Source organism: Helobdella robusta (assembly GCF_000326865.2).
Source record: "Helobdella robusta unplaced genomic scaffold HELROscaffold_34, whole genome shotgun sequence".
Classification (NCBI taxonomy): domain Eukaryota; kingdom Metazoa; phylum Annelida; class Clitellata; order Rhynchobdellida; family Glossiphoniidae; genus Helobdella; species Helobdella robusta.
The window spans coordinates 360,222-378,107 of NW_008704659.1; the positions used below are offsets into that span (position 1 = coordinate 360,222).

Here is a 17,886-nt window from a genome sequence, read left to right on the forward strand (position 1 = left end):
CGTGGTTGTTTAATAGTTGTTTATTTATGCATCAAATACAATTAAAAATATATACATATACATATAAATTTATTCATTTATTTAAAAGATATCATTGAAATGTACATATAACATAATACTTTCATGTTTATATAAAACTAGGAAACAAATAAACAAATAGAAAACTGTTAAAAACAAATTTCAATTTAATTTAGTTAACTTTCTTTTCTTACTACTTTTTATTTTCATTTACACTTTTAACAAAGTTTTTTGTCAAGCAATTAAAAAACCGTTCAGCAATCATACGTTTTATATCATGACTTTTAACACAGTAATTATTATCAATGATAATAGCATCCTCAATGACAAGCATATCAACAATTTTGCAAAAAAGACTCTTCTGGTTGGATGAAGTGAAAAAATTTTTCATGATGGCCTCAGACTGTTTCATTCCTGCAAATATCTTCCAACAGTCTATGCATGTCATGAATAGGTATTCCGATGGTTTTATTAGCACTCCCCTGTTTACATCATTGAAAAATACTTGCTCTTTTAAATGGTGGACATCTACACAGATGGATTCATCATCAACTAATATTTCCTTGCAGTCATCACATCGTGTAGTATGAAGCACACTGTGAGCGACTGCTCCTGACATGTAATATATTGTGCATGCTTCACCATCTGCTGGATCGCTGAAGGCAAATGAGGCTGTGGATTAAAGTTGTTGGACGATTTCATTAGCTGCTTCAAATATACTAGTATCTTCAACGATGCCCACATCATCAATGAAATCATCAATTTCTTTAATTGACAACTTTGAGTGGTGTAACAATGACACCATTTTGATCTTTTTATCATTTTCAATAATTTGTCTTACAGAAACAAAATAGTTTCCTCCTGACATCTGCCGCAACCACCCAAACCTAGTTTCAATTGGATCCGACTGTAGATATCCAAGCTGGACATAATTAAAACCGATGCTATCTAACAAATACTTGCTGCATTCAGCATAAGCAGAACAAGTTAGTTTCATAGCAATGAATGTTTCTCTGCTTAATTTATTTGCTTTCATCATTTCCCATTCTGACAAAAAATCTTTAAATTCTAACAGAAGTGAATTTTCCAATCATTGGAAGACTTCACAGGATTCTGGACTCACTATTGCTTGTTTTGTTTTTATATCTTGTTGAATTTGTATCAGAATATTTATCAACAAAATCCGAAAGTCGAAAATGCAAAGAGCACATCTTTGAATGTCTGCTTGGAATAAAATCCCTTCGTGGATTTGCCTTATTCCACTTTGCACAAAGTTCAGGATCATTGACTGGGTAGGAATGAAAAGACACTTTGTTTTCAGCATCTATCGCAGCATTTGATTTGTATCCACTTTTGCAACCATAGGCAGCACACTTGTTCACCATTTTAGGTAGTAGTTTACTATAATTGTAATGTTAGTTTAAAATCATATTTAATATAAATCTTGAATAAATGTAAAATTTAATATATTATATTCTCAAGTCGCCCTGGTTATGATGTTAAAACTAGAAATCCAAAAGAAAAAAGATAGCGGCAAGTCCACTACTGCATTTAAACTTAAACAGGTTTACAGGTAAAGCATCATTTTCATTCATTCATAAAAATGCTCAACCTCATTTTTTTGTGATAATAAAATGGACGTCAAAGGAGAAATAGACTAATAAAATATTCCTTAAATATAAGTGCGGGTACAGATCAATAAATAAATTGTAGTTTAATAAATTCATTCATCTTCAACTTTTTAATCCAGAAATAGTTTTGTGTAAATTTAATTTAAGAAAATAAACCAATATATATAAAAATTAAATCTAAAATAAATGTTCTCTAAATAACTCCTAACTAACTAACCGACTGTGAAGTAATAATAATCGAAATTGCACTTTTAGCAAAAGTAAAAATTATATTGCTCCAAATTTAAGATGTTACGGAAATTTTTAAAATAATTAAAAAATGATTTAAGTTTGTTATAATACCTATTTTACACGATTTTATCACCAAAATAAAATTAAAACATTGGAAAATAGCAACAATCAACAAGAATATATAGGCATGCACGATCGGAACGAATAAAGAAAATTAAAGGAAGTAAAAAAAGATTAACAAAGAAATTTAACATAGTTAGTTAGTCTACTTGCATCTATGAATTCCAGCAGTTTAATATCAACCTATAAACTATATAATATGTATCTAATATTTATGTAATATATTATAAATGCAATAGCCTAATATGGTCAGAGTTGAAAACCGTGAAACGTTCACCTGGCAGTCCAGATATATAGCTATCGAGACGTCCATGCCTGAATCAAATATTATTGTTTGTAATAATTTGGTAATAATAATTAACTATATTTATATATAGAAAAGAAAGAGAGATAAGAGATAAAGAAAGAGAGAAAGAGAGAAAGAGAGCGGGAGAGAAAAGGAGAGAGAGAGATAAAGACAAGATAGAGATAGAGATAAGATGTATGTTTATATGCTTGATGGCGGTCTTTGATAGCTATTTAACGATTGGAAGAATATTGCTAAGTGTGAGTGTGCTGATCATGGTTGGTGTAATTTGATGTTAGGATGTTAATGTTTTGTGACGTCATTTCTTTTGATGTCAATTGGTAGGGGTGTAATTTCTTTTAATGTTATGCTATGTAATGTTATTTGATGCTATTTCCTCTGCGTTAGGTCCTGTTATATAACTGTTGTTAATTCTTTCCTAATTGACCTTAATAACAGCAACAACAACAACAACAGCAGCAACAACAACTACTACTACTGCAACAAACAACAACAAACAACAACAATAATAATAGTCGATAATTGGTTTTCGAAAAAGTGAGTTCCTTTGATGTAACATTAACCGAAAATTCATATCTATTTTTTTTTGTTTATTAACCTTTGAAATTCGAAACTTTAGTGTTTGTTTCCAAAGAAATTTATATAAAAATAAATAATAGATTAGATAAAAATAAAGATTTTTATAGAATAATAATACTAAAAACAAAACCAGTTTGATCATTACTTAAAAATGCAAACGACATTGGGATGAAGATTCATGTGTTTACCTGTAATAAAACAAGATTTCGTTTTCAAGAAGCATAGAGAGAAAGAAAGAGAGAGAGAAAGAGAGAGAGAGAGAGAAAGAGAAAGAAAGAAAGAGAGAGAGAAGCACAAAGAAAGAGAAAAGGTTCAGAGAGACAAAAAAAAAGGATAAGAGTAAAAGAGAAAAAGATTTATAATGAATGTCGAGTTATTTTTCAGTTAATAAATTTTAATATATAAAATTATATAATGTAAAAATGATTTTAGGATCATATTTTCTTGATGAATCATTTGATGGTATCAATCAACAACACAAACACAAACACACACACAAACACACACACAAACACACACACAAACACACACACAAACACACACACAAACACACACACAAACACACACACAAACACACATACACAGCGTATTGGAATGGAAGTGATACAACGCATTACACGCTATTCTTATAACAAACAAAGATCTTCTTGCAGTCGAACCCTGTGACTGCAACGTAGATACAGGCTGCTTAACTATTATAGCTTTTAAGCTGCCCACTAATATAACATTATAAGTAACATAAATAATGACTTTTTCATGAATATATAACCTCAATAAGAATAAATATTAATTTTAATATTCACATTATAAATATATATTATATATAATTCTTTTTTTTCTATTCTGCAAACATAATTCTTAAATTATGAAAGTGTTTGATATGTGTTTGGTATGTGTGTGTGTGTGTGTGTTAGTGTGTGTATATGCGTTTGTGTGTGCATGTGCGTGTGTGTGTGATTTAATGCCAGAGCATTCTAAGAAAGCCTTCTCTCATAAATTATCTTTAAAGAAAAGTTCTAGAATGGCCTAAGTGATAAATTTTATTTTCTAACAAAAGCGGGAAAAATAAGCTTTTTAAATGATAATCTACCTAAAATTTGATTCAAATTTTCCATTTTGGAAAATCAAACCCAATTGAATTGTTAAATTAGCCAGGAACTGAGTTAGAAAAACTAACTTTACTAAAAAAATCCGTCAGATGAATTTTTCATTGGCTCGCTAATATCTGCTAATGCATTGTTTTAATGCAGTTCGATTTGGAAATCTCGAGTTCTTTCAAGATTTTTTGCTTAAAAATTATTCGTCAAACTAATAAAAAAATTAGACAAACTTTTAGCGGCTGAATTCTTAATGTGAACTAATTTAATATATATTTTAAAAAATTATGAGATCAAATATATTTTATATGATGAAAGAGAAAGAGAGAAGAGAGAAAAAGACAGTCACACACACAGACTGACAGACAGATAGAATGAAAAAAAGAGTGAGATAGAAAAAAAAACAAAAAAATTAAAAAAAAGAAAAAACAAATCATTTTCTTCTTACAATCCAAAGCTAAGTGCAGCGATGTTTTTTCTAAGATTTCCATGTAAACTGCCAAACTGCAGTCCATCCAGAACTAGTTGGTCAAATTTGGTTGAGGGTTGACCACACTACCCCCCTGTTTTTTTAAATCTGCCATGAGTGACTGATGGCCGTGGATTTCTGTTAGATAGCTTTTCTCATTTAAACGCATGTGTTTAAAATTCCTTGTTGACTTGATCGAAATTTAAAAAAGAGCTCAAAACTTTTACTTAATAAAAAGAATATCTAAGATAATAATCTTAGATATTCTTTTTATTAAAAATGTATCATTTGTTTATAAAATAGGATATATAAATTTTTAAATAACAATACATTTTATGTCTTAAAATATTTATATACCTGAATTAATCTGAAAAAAAGAAAAAAATCTTTCAGTTAATCTAAACATACGCGCTGCACAATTCTGTGTGACACGAACTAAAAGCCTAATAAAAACGATTGCTCCCAAAAGGCAGACATGGACATCCTTTTCCAGAAATTCGCGCACACACACACACACCACACACGCACACACACACACACACAAAAGTGTGTGATTGCTTTTGCGTGTGTATATGTGTGTGAGTATGTGTAAGTGTGTGTGTGTGTGTGTGTGTGTGTGTGTGTATGTGTGTGTGAAAAAGAGAGGGCAATGATATAGCGCTCGATTTTATCTCTCTATATCAGGCAATATCATGCGAACATCTGTGCTACGCGAGCTGTCAATAAGCCCTTATCCCATAAAGCAAACAATTGACTTGTTCGACTCCTGCCTAATAAATTATCCTATTTATTTATTTTTGTTCATTTATTTCGTAACCTTTTATATGGAATTCTCGTTATAGCGAACTCTTATTTAGCGAACTTTTAATAAAATGAATTGCTTGCTGTTTCAATATGGCAGACTCTTTATAGAATGAACAAAAAGCCGTGGGATTCATGTTCGATTTTTTTTCTTCACCTAGTAGTTCAGAAAGTTTTAGTAGCAGTACTAAGTGCAGTAGCTGTTGATGTAGTTGTAGTTATTATTATTGTTATTATTATTACTGTTGTTTATTATTATTTTTTATGAGTTGATTGAAAAGTTATCAAAAGTATCGTCTCATATCGCATACTGAGTATTCCATGGAATCATTCGCTGATAATTGCGATACGTCGGAAATGGCAAGTGTGTATATTGAGGTGTTTGTATCTTTGTATGTGTGTGTGTGTGTGTGTGTGTGTGCGCGCGTGTGCATGTTACAATCATAGAAACGTCAATCTTGGCATTATTTAGCCTGTCAAATGACATTTTGGAGGTCTGTGTTTGTGTGTATGCATGTGTTTGTACGAATGTGTGTATGTTGTATGTATGTTTGTATGTGTGCGTGCGTGTATGCATGTGTGCGTGTATGATTATACGTATGTATGTGTGTGAGAGAGAGAGAGAGAGAAAGAGAGAGTGAGAGAGGGATGGAGAATTCATGGAATATTAAGTATGCAGTTGGGAGTGTTTATATTTATGTTTGTCGGTGTGTGCATGCACTTTGTTTTTGCGTGTGCGTGTGTGCGTGTGTATAGTGTACGTGTACTATGAGAGGTATGTTAGGTTATCCACAGTTGACTAACAACACACTTTGGGTTAGAATGGGAGATAGAAATCATTAACGTAACCGTCAGTCGTCTGTCAGAATTGATGGGTATCGAAATCACTCCACTCTCCATTATATTGGGTAGTAAACTTTCTCCAAACCGCTTCTTGGACCTTTTAGAAAATTAGAAATTGTTGTTATTATTATTATCATTGTTGTTGTTGTTTTGTTGTTATTGTTGTTGTTGCAAATGTTGTTGTTGTTGTAGTAATTGTTGTTGTTGTTGTTGTTGATGATGTTTTTTAATTATCAATTTCACCCCTACACAAGACTTAAAAATCAAACCAATGAACATATGTATCATAAATCATATCACATCATGACGTATCATAGGTCATTTAATTATTGTAAACAGTGAAAATTGCATCGACTACGTCATCAGCTACGTCATCATCATCCTCATCAACATCAACAACAACAACATCATCATCGTCATCAACATCATCAACAACAACAATAACAGCAACATCACTATCACAAACATCATCGTCGTCATCAGCAACAACAGTAACATCATCATCAGCATCAACGTCAACAACAACATCATCAACAACATCATCAACAACAACAAAATCAACAACAACATCACTATCATCATCAACGTCAACAAAATCAAATAAGACATGGATCTCAGAAACATGACACAACTATATCTATTAGGCGACATTTTCAACGATACTAACAACAACTACACCACCAACAACGACAATAACAACAACAATAATATAAATAATAATAATAACAATAATAATTTTAATGTGACAAATTCACACAATGAAAGAAATGACACATACGAGTATGAATATATCTGCAGTATCTACGACTTTGTGACGGAAGGTATGATACATTTTATCATTATTATATTTTATTTTCTGATGTTTATTTTCTACTTTTTTTCACACGCGTACACGCACACATACACACACACACGTACATACACGCACACACGTACAAACACACACATACACACACGCGCGCGCGCGTGCACACACTCTGTGTTTTGAATATCTCACCTTCGAATAATAACCCTGTGATTCTTAAAGCACAACACACACAACGAAATCAAAACACACACACACATACACACCCACTCACACATATTCACACACACACACACACACACACACATACATATGCAAACACAACCACAGAGACAGACAAACACCTCAAAACCCACCCACTCAAGCAAACTAACCAACACAGGTGTGATAATGGCCATATTCTGCATATTCGGGTTTGTGGGCAACATCACGTCCATGTTCTGCCTCTGGAGGGACAAGTCGAAAACCGCCACCCCTCTCCTTCTGATCAACCTGGAGGTGGCGGACACCCTATTTCTCGTAACTGTTCTTCTCATCAGAGTCACGACGACCTTTCATTCTTTCATCTTCCACTCCGACGATCACAACCAGCCGGATTGGTTCTTAGACATCGGCATCTTTATTTTTCCGTCCGCCAGGTTTTTTGAGACATGCGCCGTGTACTCGACGATATTAGTTACGGTTAATCGGTACATCGCCGTTTGTATACCGTTCCGAGCGAATAGTTTGTGCTCGGTCGTGCAGGCTAAGAAACAAATTTTTGTCGTCTGGTGTCTGTGTTTCTTGTACAATTTCCCGCTCTTTTTTGCCTACAGACGAAACAACTACGGCAACGGGTTGAATGAGCAATTTGGAGGCTGGTTCAAAATCTTATACAACAACGTGCTCTACTTCATCATCATGTTCCTCATCCCACTCGCGCTCCTCCTCTTCCTCAACTGCAACCTCGTCGTCGTCCTGAGGAAGACCCACAAGAAGCGGGAGCTGCTGAAACGTCGCGTCACGAAAGTTGTAGCCGCGAGGAACGAGCGTTCGAGTATAACCAGCGCAGCCCGCTCTGAAGATGACATCACGCTCATGCTCATCGTCGTCGTCATCATCTTCATCATCACGCAGACTCCCGCCCTCTTTACACAAATCTTGAAAAACGTGAACGAAGCGAGAGGAGCTGAGGAGGAAGAAGATGACAATTCATTCTGTCCGAACGCGCACTTCTTCTTCGAGAGGATCAGCGACCTGCTGGTGGTCTGCAACTCATCCGTCAACTTCATCATCTACTGCTTCTGCAGTGCTCGCTTCAGAAAAATTTTATTCGGCCTACTGAAGATAAGAACAAAAAACGACGTCGAATCGACTACAGCAGCCGCGCCTGACGCCCTGATGATGACGTCCAACAACAAGAAAGTCAAACATAACTTTGCCAACAGCTCGAAAGTAGCGAACAACAACCACACGAACAAAAACAACAAATTGGACGAGTCCGAAGAGGGCTACATTGACGACAACCAGCTGCTGACCAACACCACCAAACTACCCAACCACAACGACACGCTTGATGTAGTCATTGCCAATGACGTTTAAATTTTTTTGTAAAGAAATACGTTAATTAATACTTTATAGGTTTTTTTTGCGTTGTTGGAGAAAGTTTTGTGGACATTTCATTACACTGATTACATTTTAAAACGTTGATTACATTACGTTAATGACATTTGTTACATTACGTTAATTGAATTTGTTACATTACATTATTTACATTTCTTACATTACGTTAATGACATTTGTTACATTACATTTTTTACATTTGCTACTTAACATTAATTACATTACCTTAACTATATTTGTTACATTACATCAATTACATTTGCTACATTACATTATTTATTTATTTATTTGTTTGTTAATTCATTCATTCATTCGTTCGTTCGTTCGTTCGTTCATTCATTAACTCACTCATTCATTCACTCACTCATTCTATCAACTATCATTAAAGACCTAGGACTCCTCTATATTTCAATATAAAAAAAACGAGTAACATCAACTTAATAAAACAACTATCTTGAACTGAACCAACATAAATATATATATATATATATATATATATATATATATATACGTGTGTGTGCGTGCGTGTGTGTGTGTTTGTATTATACAATCCACACACACGCACACACACGCACGCACACACACGCACAAACACACACACACACGCGCTTAAACTATTTTTTCTTTGACATTTTCACAAAATTGTTACCTTAAGTATTATAAATTACATTCAATAGCATAATCAAATCGTTAAATAATATTTTCATAAATTTTCATAAAACACTTTGAGGATGAAATCACACCATGATTTCCCGCCAAACCATGATTTCCCGCCAAACCATGATTTCCCGCCACGCCATAATTTCCCGCCACGCCACACACCTCTAAAGATTTAGTGCTCTGTATTCTTTACAATTTAATTGTTATATTATTTAAAATTATAAATTAAAAATATAAAATTATTAAATTATATTATTTTTACCTCTTTAGAAATTCTCTGAATTCTCTAAATTAACTCTAGGATTACGATTAAATTAACTCGGTTAGTGTGTTCATGAATATTTATTTTTAACGTTTGTACCAGGTAGTCAGCTCTTGAATATTCATGACATCATATTAATATTAATGAACCTTAACTACTGTATTTATAATTGTGACTCTGCAGTTTTAGAAGTACGGTTTAGCGTCAAGCAATTTGTTAAAAATATCATACGTTTCTCAAGATTTCGATGTTTCAGATCACTGATTGTTTAAATTTAATGTACCAACACGCTCGATTTTATGGCGATCATTTTTTCTCGATTGGAAACATTGATTTTAAATATTTGTTAGACGAATAGTGGATAGATATTCTGGAGAATATTTTTATAAAAAAAATTCATTTTAATTACAGAAAACCATATTTATCAATCTGTTGATCGATTTGATGAATTTTATTTTTTTTTTTTGGTTTGAGGAAATAAATGTATTAAACTAAAAATGATTTATTTGGCGTTGAAAGTAATTTCTCCATAGTAGAAACTTCCTGGCAGGTGTATTTTATAATTCACGGCCTGGAAGAAATATCTCAAGAATGAAAAAGTTTAAAAATGTTTTTTTCATTATTTACTTTTTAAAATAAAAAAGTTGAAAATCAAAAAAAATTCCAGTGAGGTGGGAGTGGAAGAGATAAAAGAGATGAAATTCTTTCAAAGTTACATCGCTACCGTTGGTATAATTCATCTTACCTGCGTGCTCTTTCTCTCTCTCTCTCTCTCTCTCTCTCTTTCTCTCTCTCTCTCTCTCTCTCTCTCTTTATCACTTTTTCTGTCTATCTTTTTTCTCTTTCTTTCTTTTTATTTTTTTTCTCTCTCTCTCTCTCACTTTCTCTTTTTCTCTGCATTTGTTTTTCTTTATAATTTTTTTGTTCTGTTTGTCATTTTTCTCTATATACCTATTTTTGTTTGTGTCATTTTTCTTTCTGTTTTCTTTCCATTTTTCATACTCTCTCTTTCTTTTTCTCTCTCTCTCTCTCTCTCTCTTTCTTTCTCTTGCTCATTTTTTAAGCAAATCATTTCTCAGCTCTGAGGTAGCTTTTCGATATGAAATTCTTGCCCCATGGTCTTGTCTTCGGCGTCAAAAAGTACAATTCTTACAAGCGTACCTATATATTATCTGGACACCTTGTATTTTAATGAAAACAATACTTTATCAACTTATGATAATTAAAGAAATAAAAAAAAACAACTTAATATAATTATAGTCATAATTAAACAATAATTACCCTTAAAAAAATAAGTAGAGAAGCGCCAGTGCTAAAAACGCCGTGAATTTTTAATGAGAACTGCCAAATGGGATGAATGGAGAAAGAAGTTGGAAATGTGTTTATTGACGGCGCGGCTGAAGCTTTCTGCCGTGTGAAATTTTTTTTACAGGAACATTTCGCGGTTTATTTTATGGACAAAAGTTTGAATTATTATTTTTTAAACAGAGGTATGAAACTTGGATAAAAAACACAAATGAAAAGTTTTAATCAGGATAATTATGTTCACATCAAATTAAATCCATTTTCTGGCATGAAATAAAATAGAAAAATTTTAACTTTCAACAGCATAAAAATCAGAAAATCAAGAAGAAAGAAATGTACACTTTTATATGGTTAACAACACAAAAAACTCATTAGTCCTGATCATTCGACTGCAGTCAATCAATTCTCCCATGGTCTTACATTAAACGCACACACACACAAACACACACACATACACACACACACATACAAATACACACACACAAACACACGCACACACATGGCTGCCTACACTACTGATACTAATAACGTCTCTTTTTAGCGCATCACATTTCGGTATGATGATCTTATATTTTCTTCCTTTCTTTCAAATTTGGCTTATTCTATCTATCAAACTTTTTTATTTCTTCTCTCTCTCTCTCTCTCTCTCTCTCTTTCTCGCTCTCTTTTTCTTTTTTTCGCTCTCTTTCTCTTTCTCTCTCGCTTTCTATCTTTTTCGGTCAGAGATAATTTACTGCAAATTAGCGGAACAGCTGTACTGAGTTTATTGGCAGAGAAAAAGATTCAGAAACTTTTTCATTATTATTCGCTTTATTTTCGGTTCATTATTTTTTATTTTTCGTTCTGTTCATTTAATTTTTTAGTATATACTTAACTTATTAGCAAAATAATTCTCTCATTCATTCATTCATTCATTCGTTCGTTCGTTCATTCATTCATTTATTCATTCATTCATTCGTTCGTTCGTTTGTTCGTTCATTCATTCATTCATTCATACATTCATTTATTCATTCATTCATTCATTCATTCATTCGTTCGTTCGTTCGTTCGTACGTTCATTCATTCTTTTAATCCATTCATTTGTCCGATCATCATGACAATCATTTATCCAATTAATCCATCCATCCATCAATTGTTTCTTCCTTCATTCATTCGTTTTTTCGTTTGCCTGTCACAGAATCAATTCGTTAGTTTATTAATTTTTTACGTTGTTTATATCGTTGGTTAGTTTTTTAAATTTGTTGTTGTTGTTTGTTGTTGTTTGTTGTTGTTGTTGTTTGTTGTTGTTGTTGTTGTTTTGTCCTCATTCTACTTTTAGTACGTGATGAACGTCAGCCAGGGCATCAACATTTTTACTATCGTCTCATTACTCTCTCTCTCTCTCTCTCTCTCTCTCTCTCTCTCTCTTTCCTACTTTTTTCTTTTTCATTTTCTTTCACTCTGTTTCTCTCCTTTCTTCGATGCTGTCGTTTTTACACTGGACACTGTCGTTCATTACTTCATTTTTTTTCGTTTATCTAACTTTATATCTCTCTATCTTATTTCCTTTTTCTCCCTCTCTCACTTTCTCTCATTCTCTCTCTTTCTCTCTTTCTTTCCTCTTCTTCCTTTTTCTCACAAAAAATAAAAAAATTTATTCAACATGATACTCAGATAGATAATCAACACCAAATTAAACTCTTTTTTATTCAAAGTTTTGAACAAAAACAAGAAAAAAAAGTTAGGTAAAAAATGAAATCTATTTCTACCAATTTATTTTAAAATAGGCATAAATCGACAAATTATAAAAAAAAACATTTCCTTGACAAAATTTAATTCAGGAGAACCACATACCAAAAAAAATGTTTTAGTTTTTTATGAAAATTTGAAGAAACCTGATTCGTCCATAAAAGGAAAACACGAAAAAACCAAAAAATTTGTTTGCTCGTCTTGCAAACCATGTCTACATTTTGTTAGCATTACGGTTATTTGCGGCGATGTATCGCGAGAGAGAGAGAGAGAGAGAGAGAGAGAGAGAAAGACAGGACAAAAAACAGAAGAAAGAAATTTCTTTAGTAGAAATAAAAAATCGAAAAACGCAGAAAACGAAAGTTTTTTTTATTTGCCAATATTTCTGCCAATTTTGAAAAATTTCATCAACATTTTTTTTTCGTTGGGATTTTTTTTAAATCTTCTCTTCATATTGTTTTATAAGTTTGTACAGAAATGTTACAACTAATCATGGTTGTCTTTCTACATTGATTACGATGACATGAATATTATTCACCGGTTAGCTCAGATAGTAGGAGCACAGCACATATCTTTGTCTATATTCACGAATATAAAAAGAGAAAACACAGGTGTCTGGTTCAAATGATTCATAAACCAAACCCAAAATGCAAAATATTATTATATTGATAAGAGTTCTCCACCATGTAATATCGGTTTTTGTTAAACTGCTGCTTATGAGATTATAAAATATTGAAAGTACATATAACCTTGGGTTGGTTTCATCTTTATCGTATGTCTTCCTTCAGATTTACATGTGAGCAAGCAACATAAAACATAAGCTGGCGTTGAATGTTACTAATATGTCGATTGAATTGAATCTCAGTTTACGTTTCTAATTTTCGACTTCTTTCTTGTTCTTCCGGCTGTCACCTGGTTACTAACTATACCAAACAGTTAATCTCTAACTATGTCATAGTTTCCTTTCTTTCTCTCTGCCTTTCCCATCCTGCCTAGTTTCAGCCAAGCTCTTTTATACAAACTATTTTGAGTTGTGCTGTCTATTAATATGTTGATGATACACAACTTTTCATCTCATTGTATGGCACTTAAATTGAATGTATGGCATACATATATGTATAACTTAAATTAATTAAATATTAAAATGTCATGTATGTACAATGTGTGTCATACGACAATTTGGTCCAACTCAAATCGAACTAAACACTTTTATTCTTATTCAGCAAAACAAGTCAAACTGAAATTTATCATGTCTAAAATGAAATCGTTTTTTGTACTGTACAACCCACCTGCTCACATGATTGAAATATTTTTTTTTAAATGATTGAAATGCTTCGAAAAGAAATCAAAAAACTCAAAAGGTCTCACTGATCATACGTTAGTATGATCATTTCGCGAGTAAACTTTTGTAAGAATTAAGATTGTAAATGTTAGAACTTAGTAATAAAATGTTCGAGAGAAATAAAATCTGCGAATTGAATTCTGCACTTCGGTCTGGTACCTTTTAATGCATTACAAGGCGTTATTTTCATACAAAAATTTATCAATTACTAATTCTACTAATTCATGAATTTTTATACGGGTGTCAACAAAAAATTGTTTTTTTTTCAAGTTGCTCTGTAAAAGTCAGTAGTGGGAATAAATTTTAAAAATGTATGTACTAAAAATTTTTTTTTGTTATTTCGGAGTATTTTTGCGGTTTATATTGCAAAATGAAACAAATTCTGTAAAATTTCATCAAGAAAAAATGTATCAATTTTACGCAACAATTTACAAATAAGTCATTAACCCAAAATTAAATCTCTCAATCCCGTCAGCAGCCAGCGAAAAGATAGTTTGAAATTTTCAACAAAATGACGACGTCCAAAGACCTCAAATCGAAATTAAAACATTCGCCACTGATCCTAAATTTTCCAGTAGCTTCGATGAGTTTGACAATTTTTTTCAAAGCTTTCCGGTCAGTAGTGGTCATCAGACGTTGCTGAATGCGTAGCAGGTGTTGTTCGTTTAGAATTTTTTCATCCAAGGTCTGGTCTCTTTTTTCAGGTTTTATGATTTGTGGCGAATCTTTCAACGGCTTATAACGTAAATTATTTTTTTGTTTGAGATGAGTTGGTTTGTTTGGAGGTAGTTTTTTGCCATGAAATTTGCTGCTGCTGCTGTTGTTGTTGTTAATGATGTTGTTGTTGATGTTGTTGTTGTTGTTATTGTTGTTGTTAATGTTGTTTATGTTGTTACTCTTGTTATTGTTGTTGTTGTTGTTGTTGTTGTTGTTGGTAACTTCTTCATCGTCGTTGTTTATTTCGTATTGTTCTACGTATGGCTTAAACCTGATTCTTGGTTGGTTTCTCTTTTTATTGTTTCGTTGTTGTTGCGTGTGCGTGTTGACTGTGTTGTATGAGTTGATGGTTTTGTTTGTGTGGCTGTTGTCGCTATTGTCGCGGCGGTAGTTGCCGTTGTAGTTGCTGCAGTCGCGCTCCATTTTTAACGGTGTTGATGTCATTGTAGGGTTGCCAAAAAAATGTTTCATAAACGACGACATGTCAAGAGACGTGCTGTGGCTTGCTGTGGCTTCTGTAGCTGCCATAGTTGTCGTTGCTGTGGATAGTGAAGCTATTAGTGTTGTAGTGGCCGTTACTAATGTAGTCGCTTCTGTCACGACTGTCGTTGATGATTTTGTTTCTGTCGCACTTGTCGCTAATACAGTTGATGTTGTAAAAGTTGTTGGAGTCAATTCTGTCAGTTGTGTTGGAGTTGTTGTGGCTTGTGTTGTTTTTGTTGTTGTCAATGATGTCATTGGCATGTATGGCGTTGTTGTCGTTGCTGTAGAAGTAACTGTTGCGATTGGTGCTAAACAAGGTTTGTTCATTAAAAAATCTCCGCAAGAGGGCATCCTATCTTCAGCGCGTGGCGTCTTGATTGATTGTTTAATTCCATTTCCCTTGTAGATATCTCTGACGTCATCATCGTCGTCGTCGTTCACGTAAATAACCCTTGACCGCTTTATTGATGCTTTAGGTTCAAAGTTCGCGTCAAAGCGACAGCATGACGTCATTTCCGGATTATTTTTTTCGTACGGCGTCTGGCGTTTTGGCGGTTTCGTTTTCGTTTTTAGCATTGAAGTGATGCGGCGGGTTGTTGGTTGGTGGTGGGGGTGGGTTTTTTTGGGCCGGCCTGGTTTTCTTTTGGCGATCACGTGCTCACGTGAAATGTTATTGCTGATGATGATGTTGTTGTTGTGGTTATTGTTGTTATTTTTATTAATAATGTTGTTGTTGTTGTTTATGTTGTTGATGATAATGATGTCGTCGTTGTTGCTGCTGTTATGATTGTTGGCGTTGTTAGTATTGACTTGATTGTTGTTGTTGTTGTTGTTGTTGTTAGTGTTAGCGTCATCGTCATCATTAACGTAGATACAAAACTTATTATGATTGGCCGACTGGTATGACGTCACCTTCCAATCGACGATATTACAAGTCGGGCTCAATTTAGAAATGACATCATCTTCCTGTAGCAGCACTATACCGGACTTCGCGGGTGAATCCACATTCCCCGCCACGGACGAGAACAACTTTTTACAAAAATACTCCGAAGGATTTTGGAAGATAATCTTCTCGCATCTGATGTTGGAGATGGCCGGCGTGACGCCCAAGTAGAGGTAATAGTAGAGAGTGAGTTTCTTGCTGACTCCGTTGTAGTCGAAGAAAATATCTACGGGCATGTTGAAGCCACCGTACCCTGACTCGATTACCTGGTAAGGTGGTCTCTGTAGGACTGGAAGTTTTTTTTTGAGGAATGTATTGGTGTTATTTGTTTTGTTCCGTCAGTCGTTCATTCGATCGTTCATTCGTTTGTTTGTTTTTTCGTTATTCATTCATTCTTTCATTCATTTATTCATTCATTCATTCATTTATTCATTCATTCATTCATTCATTCATTCATTCATTCATTCATTCATTCATTCATTTGTTCATTTATTCATTCATTCATTCATTCATTCAATCATTCATTCATTTATTCATTCATTCATTCACCTATTCGTTTATTCATTCATCGATTTGTCTATTCATTTGTTATCTACAATCAATCAACTAACAAGTTAATCAGACAATCAATCAAAAACCGGAAGTCAATTACTTGAAAAATTCTTGTTACACACACACGCCACACACACACACAAACCTCACCTCGTTTAGGATATTTAAAAGTTGGATGCAGGTTAAATCTTATCTTCTGTATGAAATTTTCAACCTTCACTTTGTCATCACCCCTTAGAAAAATTATCCAATCATGGGTCAGCCCTTCTGGTGTTGGGGTCTGCCTTAGGGCCGCTTTGTGTCCGATATACAGGTTTATGCTTACGATCTAAGTGATGAATTCATTGTAATGTTTAATGTAATCTTACAGTACACTACAGTAATGTAACGTAATGTACAATTAAACACATACATACATACATTCAGTCAGCAATGTATACACATACTTACAATCTAAATAGTGTAACGGTTTGTAACTTAATTGTAATATGTATATATGTGTAATATATATATATATATATATATATAATATATAATATATATAATAATATGTATTTTGATGTAATTTGTGTGTGAAATTTAATTACTTTTAATTAATTGACAAATAATTTTAACAGAATAAGTTTGCGGCAGAAAATGAAAATTTCTCAAAATGACTTAACTGACTTTGTTGCCAAATTGCTTAAACCTGTCACACAGTATTAGGTGCTGGTTAACGTCCATATTTTAAAGATAATTAAAATTAATTAATCAATTAAATTAATTAGTTTGTTTTATTTATTTCTAAATTTATATAACTATTAAGATATTAAACTTATTATTTTAATGATAAATTGTACAAAAAAGTTTAAGCAATCTGATCCTTTTAATTGTAGCCAATTAATTGTATCTTTTTTCATGAAATATACAATAATATTTTTATTCACTTAGAAATTTAAATGTTAATTCAAAAAATGGTACACTGTTGTATGTCGGCCTTTGTCCGATCAATCAGAGCCAAGAGTTATAAGAGTATCATTCTTCAATCATTTAATTTTAACACAACAAGTTATTCACACGTACCTATATATCTGTGATCTCTGTGTATGTGTGTGTTTGTGTGTTTATATATATATATATATATATATATACATATCGGCTAAACATCAATCAATCACTTTTCATTATCATCATCATCATCATCACCATCACAGACATCATCAGTCATTATTATCATAACCACAAATCATCATTATCATAACGACGGACTGTCTACGTCATAGACGTAACTGTCCAATCACGCTCGATTCGAGACATTATAAGGTCGTCATCATTATCGTTATCGTAACGGCAAGATCATCATTATCATAACCTCGAGATCATCATCATCATAACCTCGAGATCATCATCAT

At 33.0% G+C, this 17,886-nt stretch overlaps 2 protein-coding genes across 2 annotated transcripts; one reads left to right on the forward strand and one right to left on the reverse strand.

The window, feature by feature from the left end:
- Window positions 1–6,703: 6,703 nt before the first annotated feature.
- Window positions 6,704–8,482, forward strand: HELRODRAFT_175531 (hypothetical protein; the record flags this gene model as incomplete). The annotated part of the gene is made up of 2 exons (XM_009022959.1): window positions 6,704–6,917; window positions 7,284–8,482. 2 exons carry the CDS (start codon window positions 6,704–6,706, stop codon window positions 8,480–8,482), a joined length of 1,413 nt encoding a protein of 470 aa, XP_009021207.1.
- Window positions 8,483–16,017: 7,535 nt separating this feature from the next.
- On the reverse strand, window positions 16,018–16,799 carry HELRODRAFT_146582 (hypothetical protein; the record flags this gene model as incomplete). The annotated part of the gene is made up of 2 exons (XM_009022960.1): window positions 16,018–16,222; window positions 16,627–16,799. Coding segments are annotated over 2 exons (378 nt in total), but the record flags the coding sequence as incomplete, so codon positions are not given.
- Window positions 16,800–17,886: the final 1,087 nt, after the last annotated feature.